This window comes from Cornus florida, unplaced genomic scaffold, assembly GCF_030987335.1.
Source record: "Cornus florida cultivar Cherokee Brave unplaced genomic scaffold, ASM3098733v1 CherokeeBrave_3.0.0_Hap2_Chr11, whole genome shotgun sequence".
NCBI classification, from domain to species: Eukaryota; Viridiplantae; Streptophyta; class Magnoliopsida; order Cornales; family Cornaceae; genus Cornus; species Cornus florida.
The window spans coordinates 80463851-80482484 of record NW_026775581.1 but is presented as its reverse complement, the minus strand read 5'-3'; the positions used below and the strand labels follow the sequence as shown (position 1 = coordinate 80482484).

General features: G+C 34.3%; 1 protein-coding gene across 3 annotated transcripts; it reads left to right on the top strand.

Annotated features, from left to right (window-relative positions):
* Window positions 1–294: 294 nt before the first annotated feature.
* Window positions 295–9821, top strand: LOC132284255 (uncharacterized). 3 transcript variants are annotated; one of them, XM_059786344.1, is made up of 6 exons: window positions 295–735; window positions 902–2340; window positions 4922–4949; window positions 5055–5146; window positions 5230–5316; window positions 9439–9821. In XM_059786344.1, exon 2 carries the CDS (start codon window positions 932–934, stop codon window positions 1901–1903), a length of 972 nt encoding a protein of 323 aa, XP_059642327.1. In that variant the 5' UTR covers window positions 295–735; window positions 902–931; the 3' UTR covers window positions 1904–2340; window positions 4922–4949; window positions 5055–5146; window positions 5230–5316; window positions 9439–9821. The 3 variants fall into 3 exon arrangements, with proteins under 3 accessions (XP_059642327.1, XP_059642326.1, XP_059642325.1); XM_059786343.1 differs by adding an exon at window positions 6477–6546 and having other exon boundaries at window positions 295–2340; XM_059786342.1 differs by having other exon boundaries at window positions 295–2340.
* Window positions 9822–18634: the final 8813 nt, after the last annotated feature.

The window sequence follows — 18634 nt, the reverse complement described above, 5'->3', positions numbered from 1 at the left end:
ATAGGCAAAATAAATGTACGCTAAATAGGCCAAAAATAAATATTATTATTATAATACAAATGAGTTAAATTAAAAATTATCAATAAAACATGAACAAAAAAAGATGGACTAGAGAAACTTCTCACAAACAGAATGCAGAAACAATTATTTATGGGCCTCAAAATTTATAGGCCCATGATGATGGGCCACCAGAATTTTTTTTTATTTTTTATTTTTAACCGCAGTTCCAGTTCGGGTTCGCATTTCGCAAGCTTCAGCCTCTCTCAACTCTCAAGCTTCCCCCCCCCCCCCCCCCCCCTCTCTCTCTCTGCAACTGCTAACTTGTATGTATGGGTTTTGTTTTAAATTTTTTTTTTTTCTAAATCAACTAATCAAGCTTGTAATTCTTGTTTTGCAAACTAAATCCTAGGCAAATCATTTCAGCCTCCCCAATCGCCTCCATCTCTATTCTCGTTCTCAACTCTGAACTTGCCCCCTCTCTCTCTGCAACTGCAAATTACAAGAATCAGAAGTTCAAAACCCATATATTTGAGTTTATATATCTGTCTGCAAGAATCAAAAGTTCAAAACCTATTACCTATATCAAAACCCATATCGGTATATCATCTCAGATTGTTCAAAAAATCAAAACCCATATCTTTCAGTTTCCATCGCCCACTGTTCCAGTTCGGGTTCGCCGTTTGCTGTCTCTCAACTCTCAAGCTTGCACTCCTCTCTCTCTGCAACTGCTAACTTGTATGTATGGGTTTTGTTTTAATTTTTTTTTCTGTAATTCTTGTTTTATATGTATATGGGTAGAGATTCCATTTCGAAAAAATTGGTTGGATTTTACTTTCTTCTGTGAGCTATATTACACTATATATGTATGATTAGAGATTTAATAATCATTTTGGTTGGTCAGAGACGGAAGAACTTGGATTTTGCGCTCTCCATGTTCGACCGTTTGTCACCTCTAAAGGGAAAGAGCAGTCTTCAAATGTGTATGTGTGTTCTTGCTCCTAATACAAGTAGGAAGTATAGTCGCTACTTAAATTGTTCTACAGAACCAAAAACTAAAATTTTGACCCCCCATAATCAGATTGTTTGCAATCTTCACACTAATTCTTATTCCAAATTCTCATCGGGTGAAAGTCATCCTATCCTCCAATCAAGTGGGCTTCAACATTGGTTCAAAAACTGGCAAGAACTTAGAAAAAATAAATTGACAGCAAGCACTTTTGGTGGGGCTGTTGGGTTTTGGCCTCGCCGAAGAGTGCAGCTCTGGTTGGAGAAGCTTGGGGCAATTGAGCCGTTTACCGGAAACTTGGCTACCTGTTGGAACAATATCAAGGAAGAGGAAGCTCTTGAAAGATACAAGCTGATAACGGGAAATGCTGTTTTGTTTCCAGAGTTTCAGGTTTATGGGGAGAATAATCCAGATGATGATTGGCTTGCAGCTTCACCAGATGGTGTAATTAACGAGCTTGTTTATGGTTTGCCTTCCAGAGGAGTCCTGGAGATCAAGTGCCCATTTTTCAATGGTGATATGAGCCAGGCTTTCCCGTGGTCGCGGATCCCTCTTTATTGTGTCCCACAAGCTCAAGGCTTGATGGAAATATTGGACAGGGATTGGATGGATTTTTATGTCTGGACTCCTAAGGGGAGCAGTTTGTTTAGGTTACACCGCGATTTTGAATATTGGGATGTTCTGAAGATAGCACTATCTGACTTCTGGTGGAATCATGTCCAACCTGCAAAAGAATTGTACGATAAATCTGCTATTACGAATCCCCTTACTCAATTAAAATCACTCAGGCCAGAGCCCAGGCACGAGTTATGTAGTTATATTGTTTACGAGAGCAAACGTCTTGTTGATAACTCTGACTTGTTGATGCGTGAAATTCATGGCAAATTGCTAAAGTGATGCATTTTGAGATTTCACTGAGTTCCAATGGAATTGACTATCAAGGAGTCAGATATTACGAATAGAATGTTTTGAAGGAATTTAAACTTGCATTTCTAGGCATGATATAATATTATAATGTAAATAGGTATCATTCCTTAAGTTGTCCAGATAAGCTTTGTTGGGCTGTTCAGTACTCACAAGTCGCAACAAATACCAGTTTCTCTCCATCAAAAGACAGCAGAAATACACTCCTGTTGAGCTACCAGTGGATGAGTTCCTTTTCCATCTAAAGACATGGATGATTGATAATGGCTCTCCCTTCAAAGATTGACATGGGTTTACAATCACCATTCTACATTATGAGTTGAGAATTGGCTGAACTCTGGATATTTGAGTTCTTGCTAGATGTCCAAACTGCTTACGAGGAGTTCAAAGAGAAGTGGGAAGTCCTAACTGTAAGTAACTCTTATTTGTTCTATCCTCTTTTTATTTGCTAGCATCAATAATTTACTATGCCTCCAGTTTTTGACATCGAACCAGTTATGCATGTGAACATGGATTAGGATCACCACTTAATAGGTTACAGTGACAAGTTTTCCCTGTAAGAGTTAGTTGTATCTGGGCATTCTTTCCTTTTAACCTATCAACTCACTTCAAAAAATGAGAAATGTGAATTACTTGGATCCCAATGCCAATCTAAATTAAGAAAACAAATTGTTGGAGAGGATAAACTAGCAAGAATCCTGTAAGATACAGCAGAATAAGAAAGAATGAATTATTGTCTACAGATGACAACAGACTAAAAGTAAAAATCCTTGAGTATGCCAAACAGATTGAGTAATACCATGTAATGCATGGTGTGTCTGTGGTATTTGGTGAGTAAAAGGTTGTTCCATGCAGAAACTATATATTTTAAGATAATATCGTGATAGGATTAATGTAGAAGATGCACTTAAGCAAATCGATTTTTTTTTCCTAGTTGGTACTCACACACCCCCCCTCCAAGAAATTGTTGCACCTAGCAGGAATCGATCTTGAAACCTGAGACTTTATGAGGCACCAGGGCCCAAATCTTTTCCAACTAGGCCAACCCCTTGGGGTTAAGCAAATTGATTTTATCTATGATGAGACGTAATCTATTTACTACCATGTATGAATTTCTTTTGAAGAATTATGTAGAGAGTTAAATTATGTTCAAGAATACAGTGGAAAAAGAAAGTAAGATTTTGGAATCTTAAAACCATCGTTCAAAATTATTAAGTTGTAACTCTTCAGAATTTCCATGTGTCGGTTGAGACAACAAAAAAGAACATTAGAAATGTGGATGAAATTATAACAAGCTGCTTAACTGTTTAAACAAATTTCGTCAAATCGTTGTCATAATATGTTTGCATGACTAATGCTGTTGAAATTATAGTAAACGAGATTCAGTTTCATACATAACCTAAATTAATAATGTTCTATGTAGAGGGTGATTTGAAAGATTCCAACTGCAGAGAGCATCATAAATATGCATGACTAAAGAAACAAAACCAACAGCAAGAAAACGGAAGATAGATTAAAATTCATTTCTCTTTATACATGAACTTTCAAAATTGGATAAAGTAGTCTAAAATTAGTTTTTATATTTGTGTAATGGAAACTATTATTTATTAGTCTATACTCTATAAATTAAACAATTAATGAATTGGTTCACGAGTAACTTAGGGTTTTAATAATATTCTAGTCATAGTATTGGTTTATCTTGGTATGCCAATCGGATAATAGTTAATAAGCTATAAGACAGAGAAATTATTTCCTAAAATCTATAAATAATCTATATTTGGGATATCACGAATAAAGGCCATTACCAAAATAATGCTCCATATTTGGGATACCATGAATAACAAATAAAAGGCTGTAGCAATGGGATTGGCAAAATATATAGAACACCTGGGAAAAAATGGACCTCTAACGTGTTTGTCAGATGAAGTATTGCAAAATGTGAAATTATTTAATCTCAATTATCATGATGTTTTCAGTTTTTTGCCCCACCTAGCTTATGTTTCAAACTGGGGATGCCAAGTTTCATTAATTGGCCACAAAAACTTCCCTACCTAAGCTTCACTCGAGCTAATTTAATCTCTAATTTTTCTGCTCAAGCTCTGCCTTATTAAATACTGGACATAGGGCTGAGCTCCGGATAGCCAAAAATTTATCTACAAGCCTTTTAACCCATATTTGTGCCAAAGAGAGAAAAATGTCCTAATCAAAATAAAAACAAAACAAAACCAAAAAAAGAAAAAAGAAGAAGGGAAAAAAGAAAGAAAATCACCAGGGACATTTATATATTTTTCACCTTATGGATAACCCCTAGGAATTGTATTATGGAAAATTTCAATTCTTAGTTGTGAGACCTGAGGAACTTCTGATCACCGTTAACAATGACACTATCTCTCATCATGACTCTTTGGGCAGGTTTTTTTTACACTTCTAGTGGTGGTCTACATCTCAAAAGAGTGAAAACACTAATATTCTAAGCTATATAGCCTGCCGATGTCATATGTGATTTTCCTAAGAGTTTGAGCACAATGATCATGCTTGAGTGAGGAGAACATCAATTTAGTGTCCCATTTTTATTTTATTTTATATTTTTTCCTTGGGGGTGGTTTTCTGGTATAGAAGGAATTCTGATATTGTTCTGTCTTTGTTGAACCATATATGCCATGTTTTGAATTGTTATGTCTTTTAGCATTCATTATAATTCCATTTTGTTTCTAATAGTAGGTTAATAAGTCTCTTTGTTGTATGTGTAGGATAACTTATGGTCTCTAAGATATTTTATAACTTATTATTTGTTTTTGTTGTTTTGTATGTTCATTTGAATTTGTTAAAATGACTGGCATAACATGGGATTTGCCCGTCAAATGATATGTAAACACAAGGGGTTGCATTTATGTTTGTCCATGAGCTCCCTGTATGTATATATTGTGCAACCAAATATTAATTCTTCCATTCTTAATAGCAGCTTCTTCTTTTTCTTGTTTTTAATTTCAGGAGGCTGCTAAGCTTTTGGAGGCAACAGGTGAGTTTATCCCCTGTTCATCTACGATGTTGACATCATAAATGACTCCTCAATCGTGATGTTTCTCTTTCTGGAATAACACATATAAGTGTCCTTTTCTGTCAGGTACTGGTGCAGAGGAAGCAGAATACAAGCATCTTCCTGGTTGTCCGAGCAATGTCACTCAAGTGGAGACCAAAGATTCTGCAGAACCAGAGGTGAGCTTTCCCTGACAAGCTTATTCAGTTTCCAGAGTGCTCAAGTCTGATACATGCAAGTCTGATACATGAAACTATCACAGGTGACTATAATTGAGAATGTTTTCTGGAAGGAATTTGGGCTTCTTGTTCTTGTTTGGAATTCCTTGCTCGTACTGCAGATCACCAAGGTTTTCCTCTCTCTCTCTCTCTCTCTCCAATTCTATTCCTGATCATGATGTATTATTTTTCTTGAGAAACTTTTGTTTTTATTTCTCCTTTTTTGAATTTGTGGAGTCACTGTTTTTACACTTTCTTGCTCGGAACTGAATTATACAGCTCCTAGTTCGACTACATACTGGGTAGTGAACTTGTTGCAGGTACCTTTTACAATTATGTTAAAAGAAAAATATTCACGCATGTCTTTCCGATTTATTGTGTGCACGTAAAATTTAGCTCTTACCCCATGCTTGAGACCTGATACTGAAGTGCTCTAATAAGTATTGAGCTTTGCCGGCTTTGTAGACTGGGATTTCAAGCATTTGTCTGGAAAATATCATTTTCATGCCTAGCAGATCCCTGTTTCTGTTGGTGTATCTTTGTATGAGGCAATCAGTTTGTACAACGGACAGAGAGCAATTGCATCCAAGGGTGATGCAGGCACTAACTTCCTAGTGCACCAGTTTGTTCTCTACTGCTTCTGTGTTATACCGGCTGGTGTTGTTGGTGAACTGCTTGATCTAGGTGGAGGATTTATTATGGATCCACTATTTTTGGAACTGGGAGTCCCATCAGGTGTATTTGTGCTTTTTGTGTTTATCGATGTTGATTATATAGGTAGGGGCCATTGCTTGGTGAAATGGTAAAATGACTTGGGCTATCTAGGGCGAGTTAGGATCCTGATAGTAGCCACTTTGTGCAACTAAGCACCCTCGATTAAAGAAGACCTCACATGGACCCTTTTTCCTATTTATGATGGTTATCATGCTAGTACCAATAAACAACACAAAGGCCCATGGGCAAATTCATTGTTATGCATTATATTACGTGGACTCTTCAGAAGTACTTGAAAATACCCGTATAGGACACACGACACTCGAATAAGGCTGCATGACATGGTGTAATGTATTTGACACATTTGGTCGGACTTGCACCATCAAAAGCATATTGATAAATTGTATTAGATTATTGCTTTAAAATGTGTGAAATGTTTTTTTTGGGTAAAGGTGAAGTGTGCGAAATGCCTATGTTGTATGTTATTACATAAAAATATTACTTTATTCTATAAAAAATAGAATTTTTTTTTAAATGAATTGAATACTGAGTATTGTTCCTCTGTCATTCAATGTAGGGAATTGATATATCCGAGGCTTGGACACATACGTACACCCAAGACACGTAACTGAGTACATGTAATATAGGTTGTGCATCATTGTCTATGTCTCCATGGGCAATCTAGCTCGTTCTATTTGATTTTGTGTTGCAATGGAATTAAGAAAACTTGTTAGTTCTGTGGAAAATAAATCAAATAAGAGTTTAATGGTCCATTAATTTTGACCATCAAATTTCATCTTGACCATGTGTGATATTGTCAACAGGACCACCAGTCCATGGTAATAATCAATTGACAGTAGAAATTTCCACAAATGAATCTTGCCACCTCGTTCAAGCAATTGGTGCCTGTCTCATTGTCCAACGGTCTATGTTGGCACCAAGACCACAACGAGTGTTGAATACAGACTCCGTCTCCATCTTCAGGAAGAGGAAGCCCATGCCAGAAAATTCATGTAATGATGGAGTATGAACCACCTCATATATGCCCGAACATTGAAAGCCTGTCCGTGTGGGATACAGTGCCCAGGGAAAGGTGTATCTGTAGCTTGTCGGATCCATGACACTGTTATAGGGACAGCTCAAAGAATTCTGGAGGTTTTAGAGCAGTGATTAAGAATTACAGGGTCTCATAGAGTTGATTACGCCCTAGACATGCGATTCATCTTGACCAAACTAGGAAATGGGAGAGAGCTGATGACATAGTTATGACCTGCAGCACGAGCAGTGCCTCTCATGAACCTGATGAAAGAATTGACTGTTGCTGACTTGCCAGACCCAAGCTTGCAGGCCTTGTGATGCATGCATTGTAGGTGTAGTTCAAATTAGTTTGTGATTGGCTTTGGACTCGTTGTCCAGGTGTCTTTCACATGCCTATGAATCCTCTGGAAAAATCAGGTTACCCACGGTGACGGGTCTAGTAGACATCCCCAATTAAACCTAAATCTGTTATAATCTAGGTATCAATGCACGTTTTTGAGCCAATTTAAAAACTATTCTGTAAGCTCTTAACTCTTTTCAGACCACTTCACTCTCATCTGATCTAACCTATCAGATTTCCAATTTCACGTGTCTCACTTCCTCTGCTCAGAAACCCCCATTGGATTTTCGTGACTCAATGGGGAGGTGTGCGCGTGTGAGAATGGTCGCTCTGTAATGGTATCTAGACAGCCTGGGAGGAGTGATAGTTCTTGAACACAGCCTGGGAGGAGTGATAGTTCTTGAGCTTGAGCATAGCTACTCCTGCAAGCTCGTAAGTTGGTCTTGACCTGTCTGGACTAAACGGTGCGACTAGAGGTTCGACCCGAATGACCCCAATACGCACAGCAATGGCTTCAAAAGTACATAAAAATACGGCATCTCCAGCTGCATGTTGCGCCAAGGAAGCAGTCCCTGCCAGGAGTTTGGAACAGGACCATGGAAAGAGCAGAAACCGTACTCAAGTAAACTACAATGTGATCCGTTTTTTACCCTATAAATCAAGAATCCATTGAGGTTCATTGTCGATGAGATACATTTGAGAAAGAAAAAAGATGATAGGGATAGAATTCGATGAATCCACTTTAGATACAAAATTGAAGAAGGAAAGGGTGGTACTTCAAGGATCAAACTTCGTGCTTCCTACAGTGAGCCAAAAGGTTATGTCATAACAAATCCTTCCCAATATTTGTATCAAGGTCTTCCCCACACCCATTGTCAGATTACATGCCACTCTTGAGCGCCACCAATGGAGCACTTGACCTCCACTTGCTTCATCTCATTCAGGACCAACATTATTACCCATTCCACCCCCAGAAACTCATTCTTCAAAGCCATTCGAAAAAGTCACCAGAGACAATATCCCGGACACAATCATCTAGCCTATTGAGGCCACAAATCAATAGGGCTCACATTGTGCCACAAGGAGACCACTCTCATGAGACACCCCATAAGGGTGGCCTGCAGCCTTGGCAAAATAAATGAATAATGATCTAAGGGACATTGAAAATAGGTGCAGTGCTTGTCAGAACACGACACGGTCATTGAGACAGTCTAGGACTAGGATTAGTAGCTGGAGTTGTGTGTATCTTGGTTTGCTGGCTGGAGTTAGGAGCTTGTTAAGCTGGTCCCACCCCAACAGTTCTGAGCGGCAGGTTTCATCTCTGTCTCTTGACTGCACTAGGATTGGGGGGAATATGACATTGTGACACATTGCTCGAGCATCGCCTCTCACAAACCTAGCAACAGTTTGTCTGTCACTGACTTGCCTGACCGAAGCGTACATACCCAGTAGTGTGGATTACAGTTCTATTTGCATTATGATTGGATGTGGTAACTCAGTTCTTCGTATCTTTTGGTTTCCAGGTAAAGTTCAGGTTGCCCACCGTGATGGGTTAAGCAGGCATCCCCAATTAAACATAAACCCATTCAAGCCCTAGAAGACATCAATATATGCCCTCTTCAGTTTATTTGCACCCAATTTCATGAGCTCTCCATTCTTTCTAGACCGCCCATCTCATTCGTTTCCAGCATTGGGCATTGCGTACCTAAGTGTCTCACCTCCTCTCTTCAATAATCTCCTGTCAATATAATCGAGGATTCAGAGAGAGCAATTTGCCTCTTATTGTTGACAAATATTTTGTGAAAAAGCCAGGATAGATTAAAGAATGAATACAAGTGGTGGAAAATCATTGCATTTTATAGTGAATAAATATAAGAATATTTACCTATGTGTTGGATCATTTGTCTTTCAGAATGTGGATTAAAACAGTTGAAAGAGTATAGTTAGGAAAGCTGGCGTATGGGTTTTAAACTTTTGGGGTCATAGGAACTGGTTTGGAGGCTTTAAACAATTAGGGGAAAAAAAAATCTGAAACCTAATGAGTGACTGGGAATTGAGAATATAAACTAGTCTTTCGAGCTCATGTAGAAAATCAGTTATCTCTTGCAACTTTTTGTTGTTTAAGTTTTTCTGTAGGTGCTAATGAGTGTTCATTTTGCAGGGATGGAAGAATTATCGGTGATGACGGAGTAGATAAACCTTCATTTGTCTTAAATTGGTGCCTATTAGAGACACGAGATGACGTCATCTTCATCAAAGAAAGAAAGAAAATAGTTTTAACAAGGGGGAGCTTTAGAAAGTGTTGGTGGACATTTTAATAGATGTTCTGCTTATATGTTGTAGCCATGTTTTTTTTTTGCCTTGGGTTATTTTGTATAAACTTTAGGAAGTGTGGATGAATTAGTCTAGGGTAAGATTTTTATATAGCTATAAACATTCTGTTTTATTTTCCGGTTTACCCACAATACCTTTTATTGGGTAAGTTAAGATGTTTATATAGCATATAACTTATTTATTATAGTATTTTGGAATGGCTTACGAATTCTTGTTCTGGCTTCAACGTGGGTATTGGTTTTTTCATGAAATGATTTTTGTTAGAAAATGGGATGAGTTTGTAAAGTTGGTGTAGAGTGGTAATTGGGTCATTTGCAAACACTGTTTTATTTCATGTCTTGCAAAGTGTTTGGCAAAAGCTCAGTTTCCTAACACATTGGGTTACTTTTGAAAGATTTGAAATGTCAATGTGTTTGCATAAATAATCTATGTTTATTTATTCACAATAAATAAAATTACAAAAAGTGAATGAGAGTGCGGAGTCCTAAACAAAACCATCACTAATATTATCACCGCACTTTATCAATTAAAGTAAAAATTGGAAACAGAATGCTTGACAAGGAAACTAAAAACTAGAGAGTTGCTGCCAGGCTCCAATGAGCCCACCTAATCCGGAAATACGTCGAAAAGGTTCATCTCGACTTGGAGGACATCACAAATTGCAGTATCTTTAAAATGCTTATAGGTGCATCTATGATAGTCAAAAATTCCCGCCCGTGTAGATAACACCACAGGATATTTGAATTCTTGTTATGCCTTGCAGCCGATCCGGTTAATAAATCATATAAGATGGTACCGGGCGTTACTCTTGTATGCCATAATTCCATATCAGATTGTGAGTTAGTGGGGTGGTTAATGAGATCAACAAAGGGTGGCAATAATCTTTTTGATCTCATCCAATTTTCTGACATACTCGCATCTTTAAGAGGATTGATTTTTATAAATGTCCAAAGCTCTCTGTAAACATAAAATAAAAATTAGTAAAAATATAAAACATAAAAAAAGTACATAAATTTTGCATAAAGTTTGGAGTTTTACCTCAGTTCATCTATTGTGTGACAACCGGGAAGATAAGCCATCAAATCATGGAATAACTTGACACAACATGACTTGTTTTTTCCCAATTGGTGTTGTGGATCAATGTTGTTGGATGCCCAAGAAACCAGAGTACGGAAGTCGCCAAGGTCTCCCATCATTGCTTGATCGAAAATGGTCTGAATAGAAAATTAGTTTAATTAGTTGAAAAAACGAATAATATACAACCTCATATTTCAATAAATACAAGTGTACTATTACAATACCATTATATGGATTCAAGAATGTAAGTTTAGCCTCGTCTGTTTCGGATACCATGACCCCATTTAGAAGGTTATTGTGGCATAGATTGTTGGAAAATAGTTTATCTAAACCAGCAATGATACCTCTGCATCCAAAAAAAAAAAAAAATTAATGAGAATATAATTGATGATGTTCTAAAATTAGGTTTTAAACCAAGACCATTACCTGAAATTTTTTATAAAAGCATCAGTGCCCCTAACGACACCATATAGGCATGAGGAATGAAAAATCCAAGGGTTATTGTTTGCTGTCGAATATGACTTGGATTGAATTGTTGGGAGCTGCATTCAAAATCGTAGCTCTTACGATGTTGGGATGATAACATGTTCTTAGGATGTTAAATACATAGATTCCTTTAGATCCATCTGTATATGGAATAATAGATACATCCTGATCCATTTCAGGAGGTGTCTGATCGGGTGAAATATTCCACATCCGAGTTGTGGCATTTTGATATCCGTTTAAGTTCTGTAAATTCCTCCGCCACACTGTCAAACTACCATCACCACCGTCCTTTTGTGAAAAATAAAAACAATAAATTCAATTTTACAACAAATAACATTTAAAAGAAATGACGACAGTAACAATACAACAATATATATAACATGCAATAAATAAATAAATATAACAATGCAGCAATATATATGGTGTAATCAAGATCATTTTTTATTTATCTTTTTGTAAAACAGTGCATTAAAAAAAATTTAGAAATATAAAATTAATAGGGATATTAAGTTCATAAATTTGTTGTAATAAATTTAAACAAGAACATAAAAAAAAAGAAAAAAGAAAAAAAAAGTCCTGCTCTGCTCGTCATACATGAGTGCAAGAAGAATAAGTAAAAGAGGAAAAGGAGGGGAGTGGGGGGGAACTTTGAAGGGAAAAAAATAGGTTTAATCTTCTGGAAAAATAAATAAATAAAAAATAAGGTTTTGTTCAAAGAGGAGGAATGCAAAATCTTTTGAGGGAATCAATGAAATTAGAAGAAGAAAAGAGCAAAAAAAGAAAAAAAAAAAATGAATTAGAAAGAATGATACTTGTCTTGTGCGTGCATATATATATATATGTATGCATGTATGTGTACTGTAATTTGAACTGCAAACATAATGTTATATGTTGTTAAGTATCTCACCATTCCAAACCCAATGAGATATTGAACTGTTTTCTTAATTAAATAAATAAAACAGAAATAGGAAGATATTACCATTTTTAGAAGAGAAGGAGAGATCGACTGGAAGAGATAGACTGAGAATGAGAGCTCTTTTCTGTAGCCTTACAGAGAGGAGGAGGAGAGATAAGGGCAAGAAGAGACTGTAAATGAGAGCTCTTCGCAAGCTAGCCAAGGAAGGACCGGTAAGATAATAGAGGAGAGAGAGACAAGTGAAGGTTGAGAAAAATACAATACAAGCTGAAAAGTGTAATGTTGTTCTCACATGTTGTTAATTTATAGCCTCCTCATGTACCGTGCTGTTTTCTCATTCAAGTGTCTTTGGAAAGTTAAGTAGCTATTTGCATTTTTAATTGTATGCTTTATTTGACTTATTTCTTAAAAATACAATTTCATATACGAGTATATCATATATTATATGTGTGTATATATATATATATATATATATATATTCCTCCTTTTTTGTCTTTGCCTCAAGTTGTGGTGATTTCATGGGCACGAATCTCTTTATTGTTTTATTTGGTCTCTCTTTGCAGTGTTTTGTACATTTACCCCGTCTGTGTTGTCTTTTCACACTGTCCTGTATAGTAAAAGCACAGGTAAGATAACAGAGAAGAGAGAGACAGGTTGAATATGTATGTGTATGTATATATGTATGTACTATATTGTTACATAAACACGTCACTGCATTTAAATCAATCCCAAATTTGTGAACATCAAATTCCTACACGTACAAAGATAGGTAAGATAACAGAGGAGAGAGAGACAGGTTGAATATGTATGTATGTGTATATATATATATATATGTATGTACTATATTGTTCCATAAACACGTCACTGCATTTAAATCAATCCGAAATTTGTGTAGCATCAAATTCCTACACGTACAATGATTGATTTCTAAAAGAAGGATGAAGAAAGGGACAGGCATGGAGAAGCTAGGCACACTAGCTAGCAATGAAAGAAATATTTATAATGAATACGGTGTGAATTGTTTTTTTTATTTATATGCTTTATTCAAAATAAATACATTACATACACAAGTTATTATTTTTTTTCACTTTACTATTTCAATTGTTAAAACTAATTAGATGGCATGAATTTTACCTGGGCTTTAAAAACATTTGTCTACCCAATTACATGTAAATGTTCACTTACTCCCACTAGTCCACTACCATTATTCGCATGCCTTCTGATTTTATGTAACTTTCACACTCATTGACAATTTACTACCACAATTATGTATACCTAATATTTGAAAAAGGGCCTTTGACACAATAATATAACCTCCCTACTTTCAAAGAAGGGAGTAAGGGTTCAAGCCCCGGTGTGAACAAAAAAGTGTGTGTGTGTGTTTGTTTTATTATCCAAAAAAAAATAATAATAAAAAAAAGTTAAAAAAGACTAATTATTGAAAATTAAATTTATTTCCAAACACAAGGTTAGTAGGGTTGCAATTTAAGTCGGATTGAGTTTCTATGTTGTTTTTTATTTGTGTGAAATTAAACAAGTATTCGGAGTTAACTCGAGCTTAAGTTGAGTCTAAAATAAGTGTTTAAAATCAACACAATTTCCGTCAGTCAAGTTGGAATTTGACCTGCTTGATTGTTTATACCATCTCATGCTCAAATACAATCCACAAAATTTAGTTACAAATCCTAATGAAACTAATAAACTACTATTCAAGTATTCATGAATTTTAATTAACATATTTTTGAGTCTCAAATAATGTGCATTTTTTTAAAATAAAAAATTGAGTCTAATTAACAAGATGTTCAACTCAATTAATAAATGCACTTGAAAATAATGTTTTCTCAACCAGATTTCTTATTACATGAACAACTCGAATCATTTGTAATCTTAATTTTAGAGCTATGACTTGTGAAAGTACATTGCATATTATAAAAAAAATAAAAAATAAAAAATAATTTGCACTGTAATTTTTATTTTTAAAAAAGGTAACATGTGATGTGAGATAGAGCCAGATGAATTGCAATGTACAGATCATATTAAAAGGCTTGCATTGTACAGTATCTGAGAAACCAATAATTAAAGTAAATTGCAAAAAAAAAAACACTTATACTCTAGTCAAATGACTTTTATGTCCTTTCATAAGTATAGGCAACAGCCATGGGTCTCAAACATATATATACAATACAAAATAGAAAACAAGCCTTCTGCTTATTTTTTAGATTTAATTATTGATTTGATGATATATTTCTAAAAAATGAATGGGTGATATGAGTTTTATCACAACACATCACATCTTAATTAGTATGTTGAGACTTGTACTCTATTCGTAAAAAATTTATTTACAGACTTGTACACTATAAATTGTATATCTATTTTAATCTACAGAACTATCTTACTTTTCAAAAAACAAAAAAAAATTTCAAATATGGACGATGTATTTGTATTCTATAAAATTTCAAACATAACATTGTTTTTGCAAAAATTAAATAGAATTCTACACAAAATTAATGTTCCCTAACAATTCCTAATGAAAGTGGTTTTTACTTTACTATTTCATTTTATTATTTGTTTTTGAGAAATTTTTTGAAATGCATCACTGAATTTGTTCTGTAGTATTAAAAACCGATTTTTGTCATCATTTATTTTAAACGTAAAAATTACGATGATGGATTGAAATATTTTTCATAAATAAAGTCTTTCATATTGTTTGAGAATAAGTTTGTTGCTCAAAATAAATAAATAAAAATAGTGGGGATTGAGACATTTTAAAGAAGTACAAGTTGTACAAAGAATAGCGTTAAGGAAAGCCTGGAAAGGATTCGTATCGTACGGCAATAAATGGGGGGATTGGGAGTGGGAACCACAAGAATAGCGTTGTCGTTAAGTGGCAGTCAGTCAGATCACGCGTGACCAAAGCTTTGGCTTCTGAAGGTGCAGAACACAGAGAGAGAGAGAGAGAGCGAAAAAAAAAAAGGCAATGGTTGTTTCCAAAAAAGGACATGTCAACGCTGTCCATTTAATGAATTTATCGGCTCTCTGAATTTACCAAAATTTTAATTTACAGTCAAATTTAGAAAACTATTTTTTATTTTGGATTCGATTTATTAAAACATCTTTATTAGGAATTTTATAACTATCATTATAGGTATTATCATTTAATCTTTTATAATTTATAACCATACGAACCTTTCCTCTTTTTATTTCGGCATGATTTCTAACCATAAAAGCTGGACTCTTATATCTACTATTACTTTTTCTTATTATGTTTAGTAATAATAGTTCTTTAATTTGTATTTGGAATTCTTCTTGATCGTCAAGGTATGATGATTATCTTGTGTCTTTATAGTTATAAAAGGATTTATTATATTTAATTTTGCTTCAAGTTTATTTTTATACCAGTGTTTCTGGGGATCTTCACCTAAAATTTCTGTGGTTTCAGCTAATCTTATGAGATTATCTATGTTTAGTTTGGGGTTTTTTAATATGGGTTTATTATTAAGGAAAATCTTTGGTTCATCAAGATGATTAAGAAACATTAAGGCTTCAGAAATGTCTTTTAAAAATTCGGATACATCAAATAAATTTTCTATCGTTTCTTCTGTCATAGGTAGCATATTAACATATGTAATGGCTCCTTTATCTTTTTGAGGAATAGAAGGATTTTTAGACGGAATAAAGGTTCCTTTCTTAAAAAACTGTAAGCCTGTAGGGGTATACATAAATCCTCGGGTAAGTGAGTTTATAAAATTTAATCCTAAGATAAAATCATAGGTGCTAGGGTTATTATTAACTACGTAAGTCTGGGGTAAAACGAACTTTTCATTATTAATTAATATAGGAATGTTTTGAACACAATGGGTTATTGGAAGTTTTTCATTATTATACTGGCTCATATTAACATTATAATTTAACTTTACTAAGGCTTTTTCTGGGACTAAATGTTTTTGAATTATACTTTTAGATGCTCCAGTATCAAGCATAGCCGAGGTTTGAACTAATTTTTCTCTAAATTCTAATGTTACTGGGAATTGAATTAGACTAGATGGTTTATATATTGAATTTATAGATTCAACTAAAATATCTTCTTGCTTATCTTCATATTTTGTGTAGCAATTATGACATAATAAAGTTTTACAATAGTTTTCACAGTAATGACCTTTTTTAATGAATATGTTGCACTGTTTACAATTATAAGAGAAAAATTGAAAACTAACTGCGTTATACTGACATGATGGATTACTTATAATATAAATGAAATCTTCTAATGAATGAAGTCCTTGTTCAAAGTCTTCATCATTATCAAAGTTGTTATCTAAGCTCTCAATACTATATATACTTTCATTATCATCGTCAAAGTCATAAATGCTTTCTAATTCATATAATTCCTCTATCTGTTCTTCAATATCTTCGAGTATGTTGATCGTTTCTTGTATCCTTTTAATAGGGTTTTGTTTGTATCGATGAGGGCAATTTGGTCTAATGTGTCCTGGATCTCTACAAATAAAACATTTACAATATCTTTCTTTTGTGGGTAACGTGTTTACCTTATTATCCTTGTCTTTGTTGTCTTTTTTATCTTTATTTATCTTTTGCTTCTTATACCAAGGCCGCTTTCTGAATTGCCTAGGGTTAGTTCTAACATAGGGTTTTTTATTATGAAAGTTCCTGTAGGTTTTGCTTTTACGCAAATTATATTTTTTTAGGTTTATTATGCTTATAATTGTAATTTTTCTGAGGCATACATCCATATTGGGGTGGAAAATCTATTTGTCTACACGTGTAATAAAATTATTTTTTGATTTGTTTAAACTCTTTACGTTGTCGACATTCTGCTTATAACATGTTATAAACATGATTAACTTTATCTCCTATGGTTAGCGTATCGCGTCTAGGGTTTTCTAACCATTTTTCCCATATTTTAGTTCCTACGCTTCCGGGTAACTTCTGAAGATATTGATCAAGTAATGTTTTATCACCTGTTTTGCCAGTGGCTGCAAAATACTCAAAAAACTTATTGGTATAGGGTTTTATGTATCTAAAGTCACAAATCTGTAGTAATTCTAAATTACGTAAAGCTTCGTTTTGTTTTCTTAAGGTGTCATCTAATAATCTGTCTTCACCAATTAATACCTTTTTAATAAGGCTTGTAAAGTCTTGAATGGTAAAATTGTCACGTAAGATGGCATAATCATTTGGATAAATTACTTAATAAGCTTGCCACCAGTCATGAATGGTTCCTCTTAATAAGGTTTCATAATAGGTTAAGGCTTGAGTTCGATTGTCAAAATTGGTCAAAATAGATTGGGTAATACAATCCTGTTCCCAGTTTTTGATTACTTTTGCCCAGTCTTGGGGATCGTGTCTTGCTATGTCTAATATTGTTCCTGATGATTACGCTGGTATATTTTCATATTGTTTACGATATTGTGTTAAGGTGTACATATCTGGTATATTTCTATTTTCTACCTAAGTTTCTCGTGAGGGATTTAATCTTTGTCCAGTTGTAAAATCACCACTTAAGGTATTACTTCCTGAGGTGTTATTCTTTCTTTGGTTATTCATTACCTGGTCGATTGAATGAGATTCTGATGCTTCTGGTGCTTCTGGTGCTTTCCCTTCTCTATGCTCTATTACATTTAACTCTTCTTTTACTGTGTTTAATTCTAATGCTGTATAAAAGGATTTAAATCCGACACTTAAAATATTTTTCTTAATATCATCATTATTTCCTTGTCCTAAATAAATACTTTCGATAAGTTGGTATTTAGGTTCTGGATACTTGTCTTGCAATGCTTCTAATTCTAAATTATCAAAATCGTACATTATTTTATCTAAAATTTCATCTTCTAATCTATCATAAAGGACATTTATCTCTTCTGGAGATTCGATTTCTATTAGTGTAGTTAAAAAGTCTTCTTGAGTATCATCAACTAAATTGTTTTGTTTTTTATAATTACTAAACCTTATACTAGCATCTCCGTTAGTTGAAACATATATCATATTATTTTCGGGAATCTTTTTAGGTGTAGTAACAAGTTTAGGTAATTTCCATTCTGTTCCTTCATGAGTAATACTGCTTACTTTTCTGGCTTCTATCATCTGGACATATTTGCTACTAAAAAGTTTAACTATTTCACTAAATTGGGCTTTAAATTTTAAGTTATACTGATTAACTGCCTTTCTCATAAATAGAGTATTAACTAATAGATTTTCAAATTGTCCTGTCATATTATATCCTTTTGTAGATATAGCTATTTTAATATGTTTACTAAATTCTCTAGTAGTTATCGTATAATTGGGAATACATCCTACTATTGCGGCATTGTCGGCTAAGTCTATTTCGACGCTGGCTATTTAAGCTTGTTGATGGTTATTCCATCGATCATCATAAATATAAGCAAGTGCTCTGGTTCCGGTTTCTGCTCTGTTTAATCCTACTAATCCTATCATTATGACGCCTAAATGCATAAGTTCTAGATTATTATTATTTAGTTCTTGGCATGCTTCGGGTGTTATAAGATTTAAAATAACTTGATTGTTAACT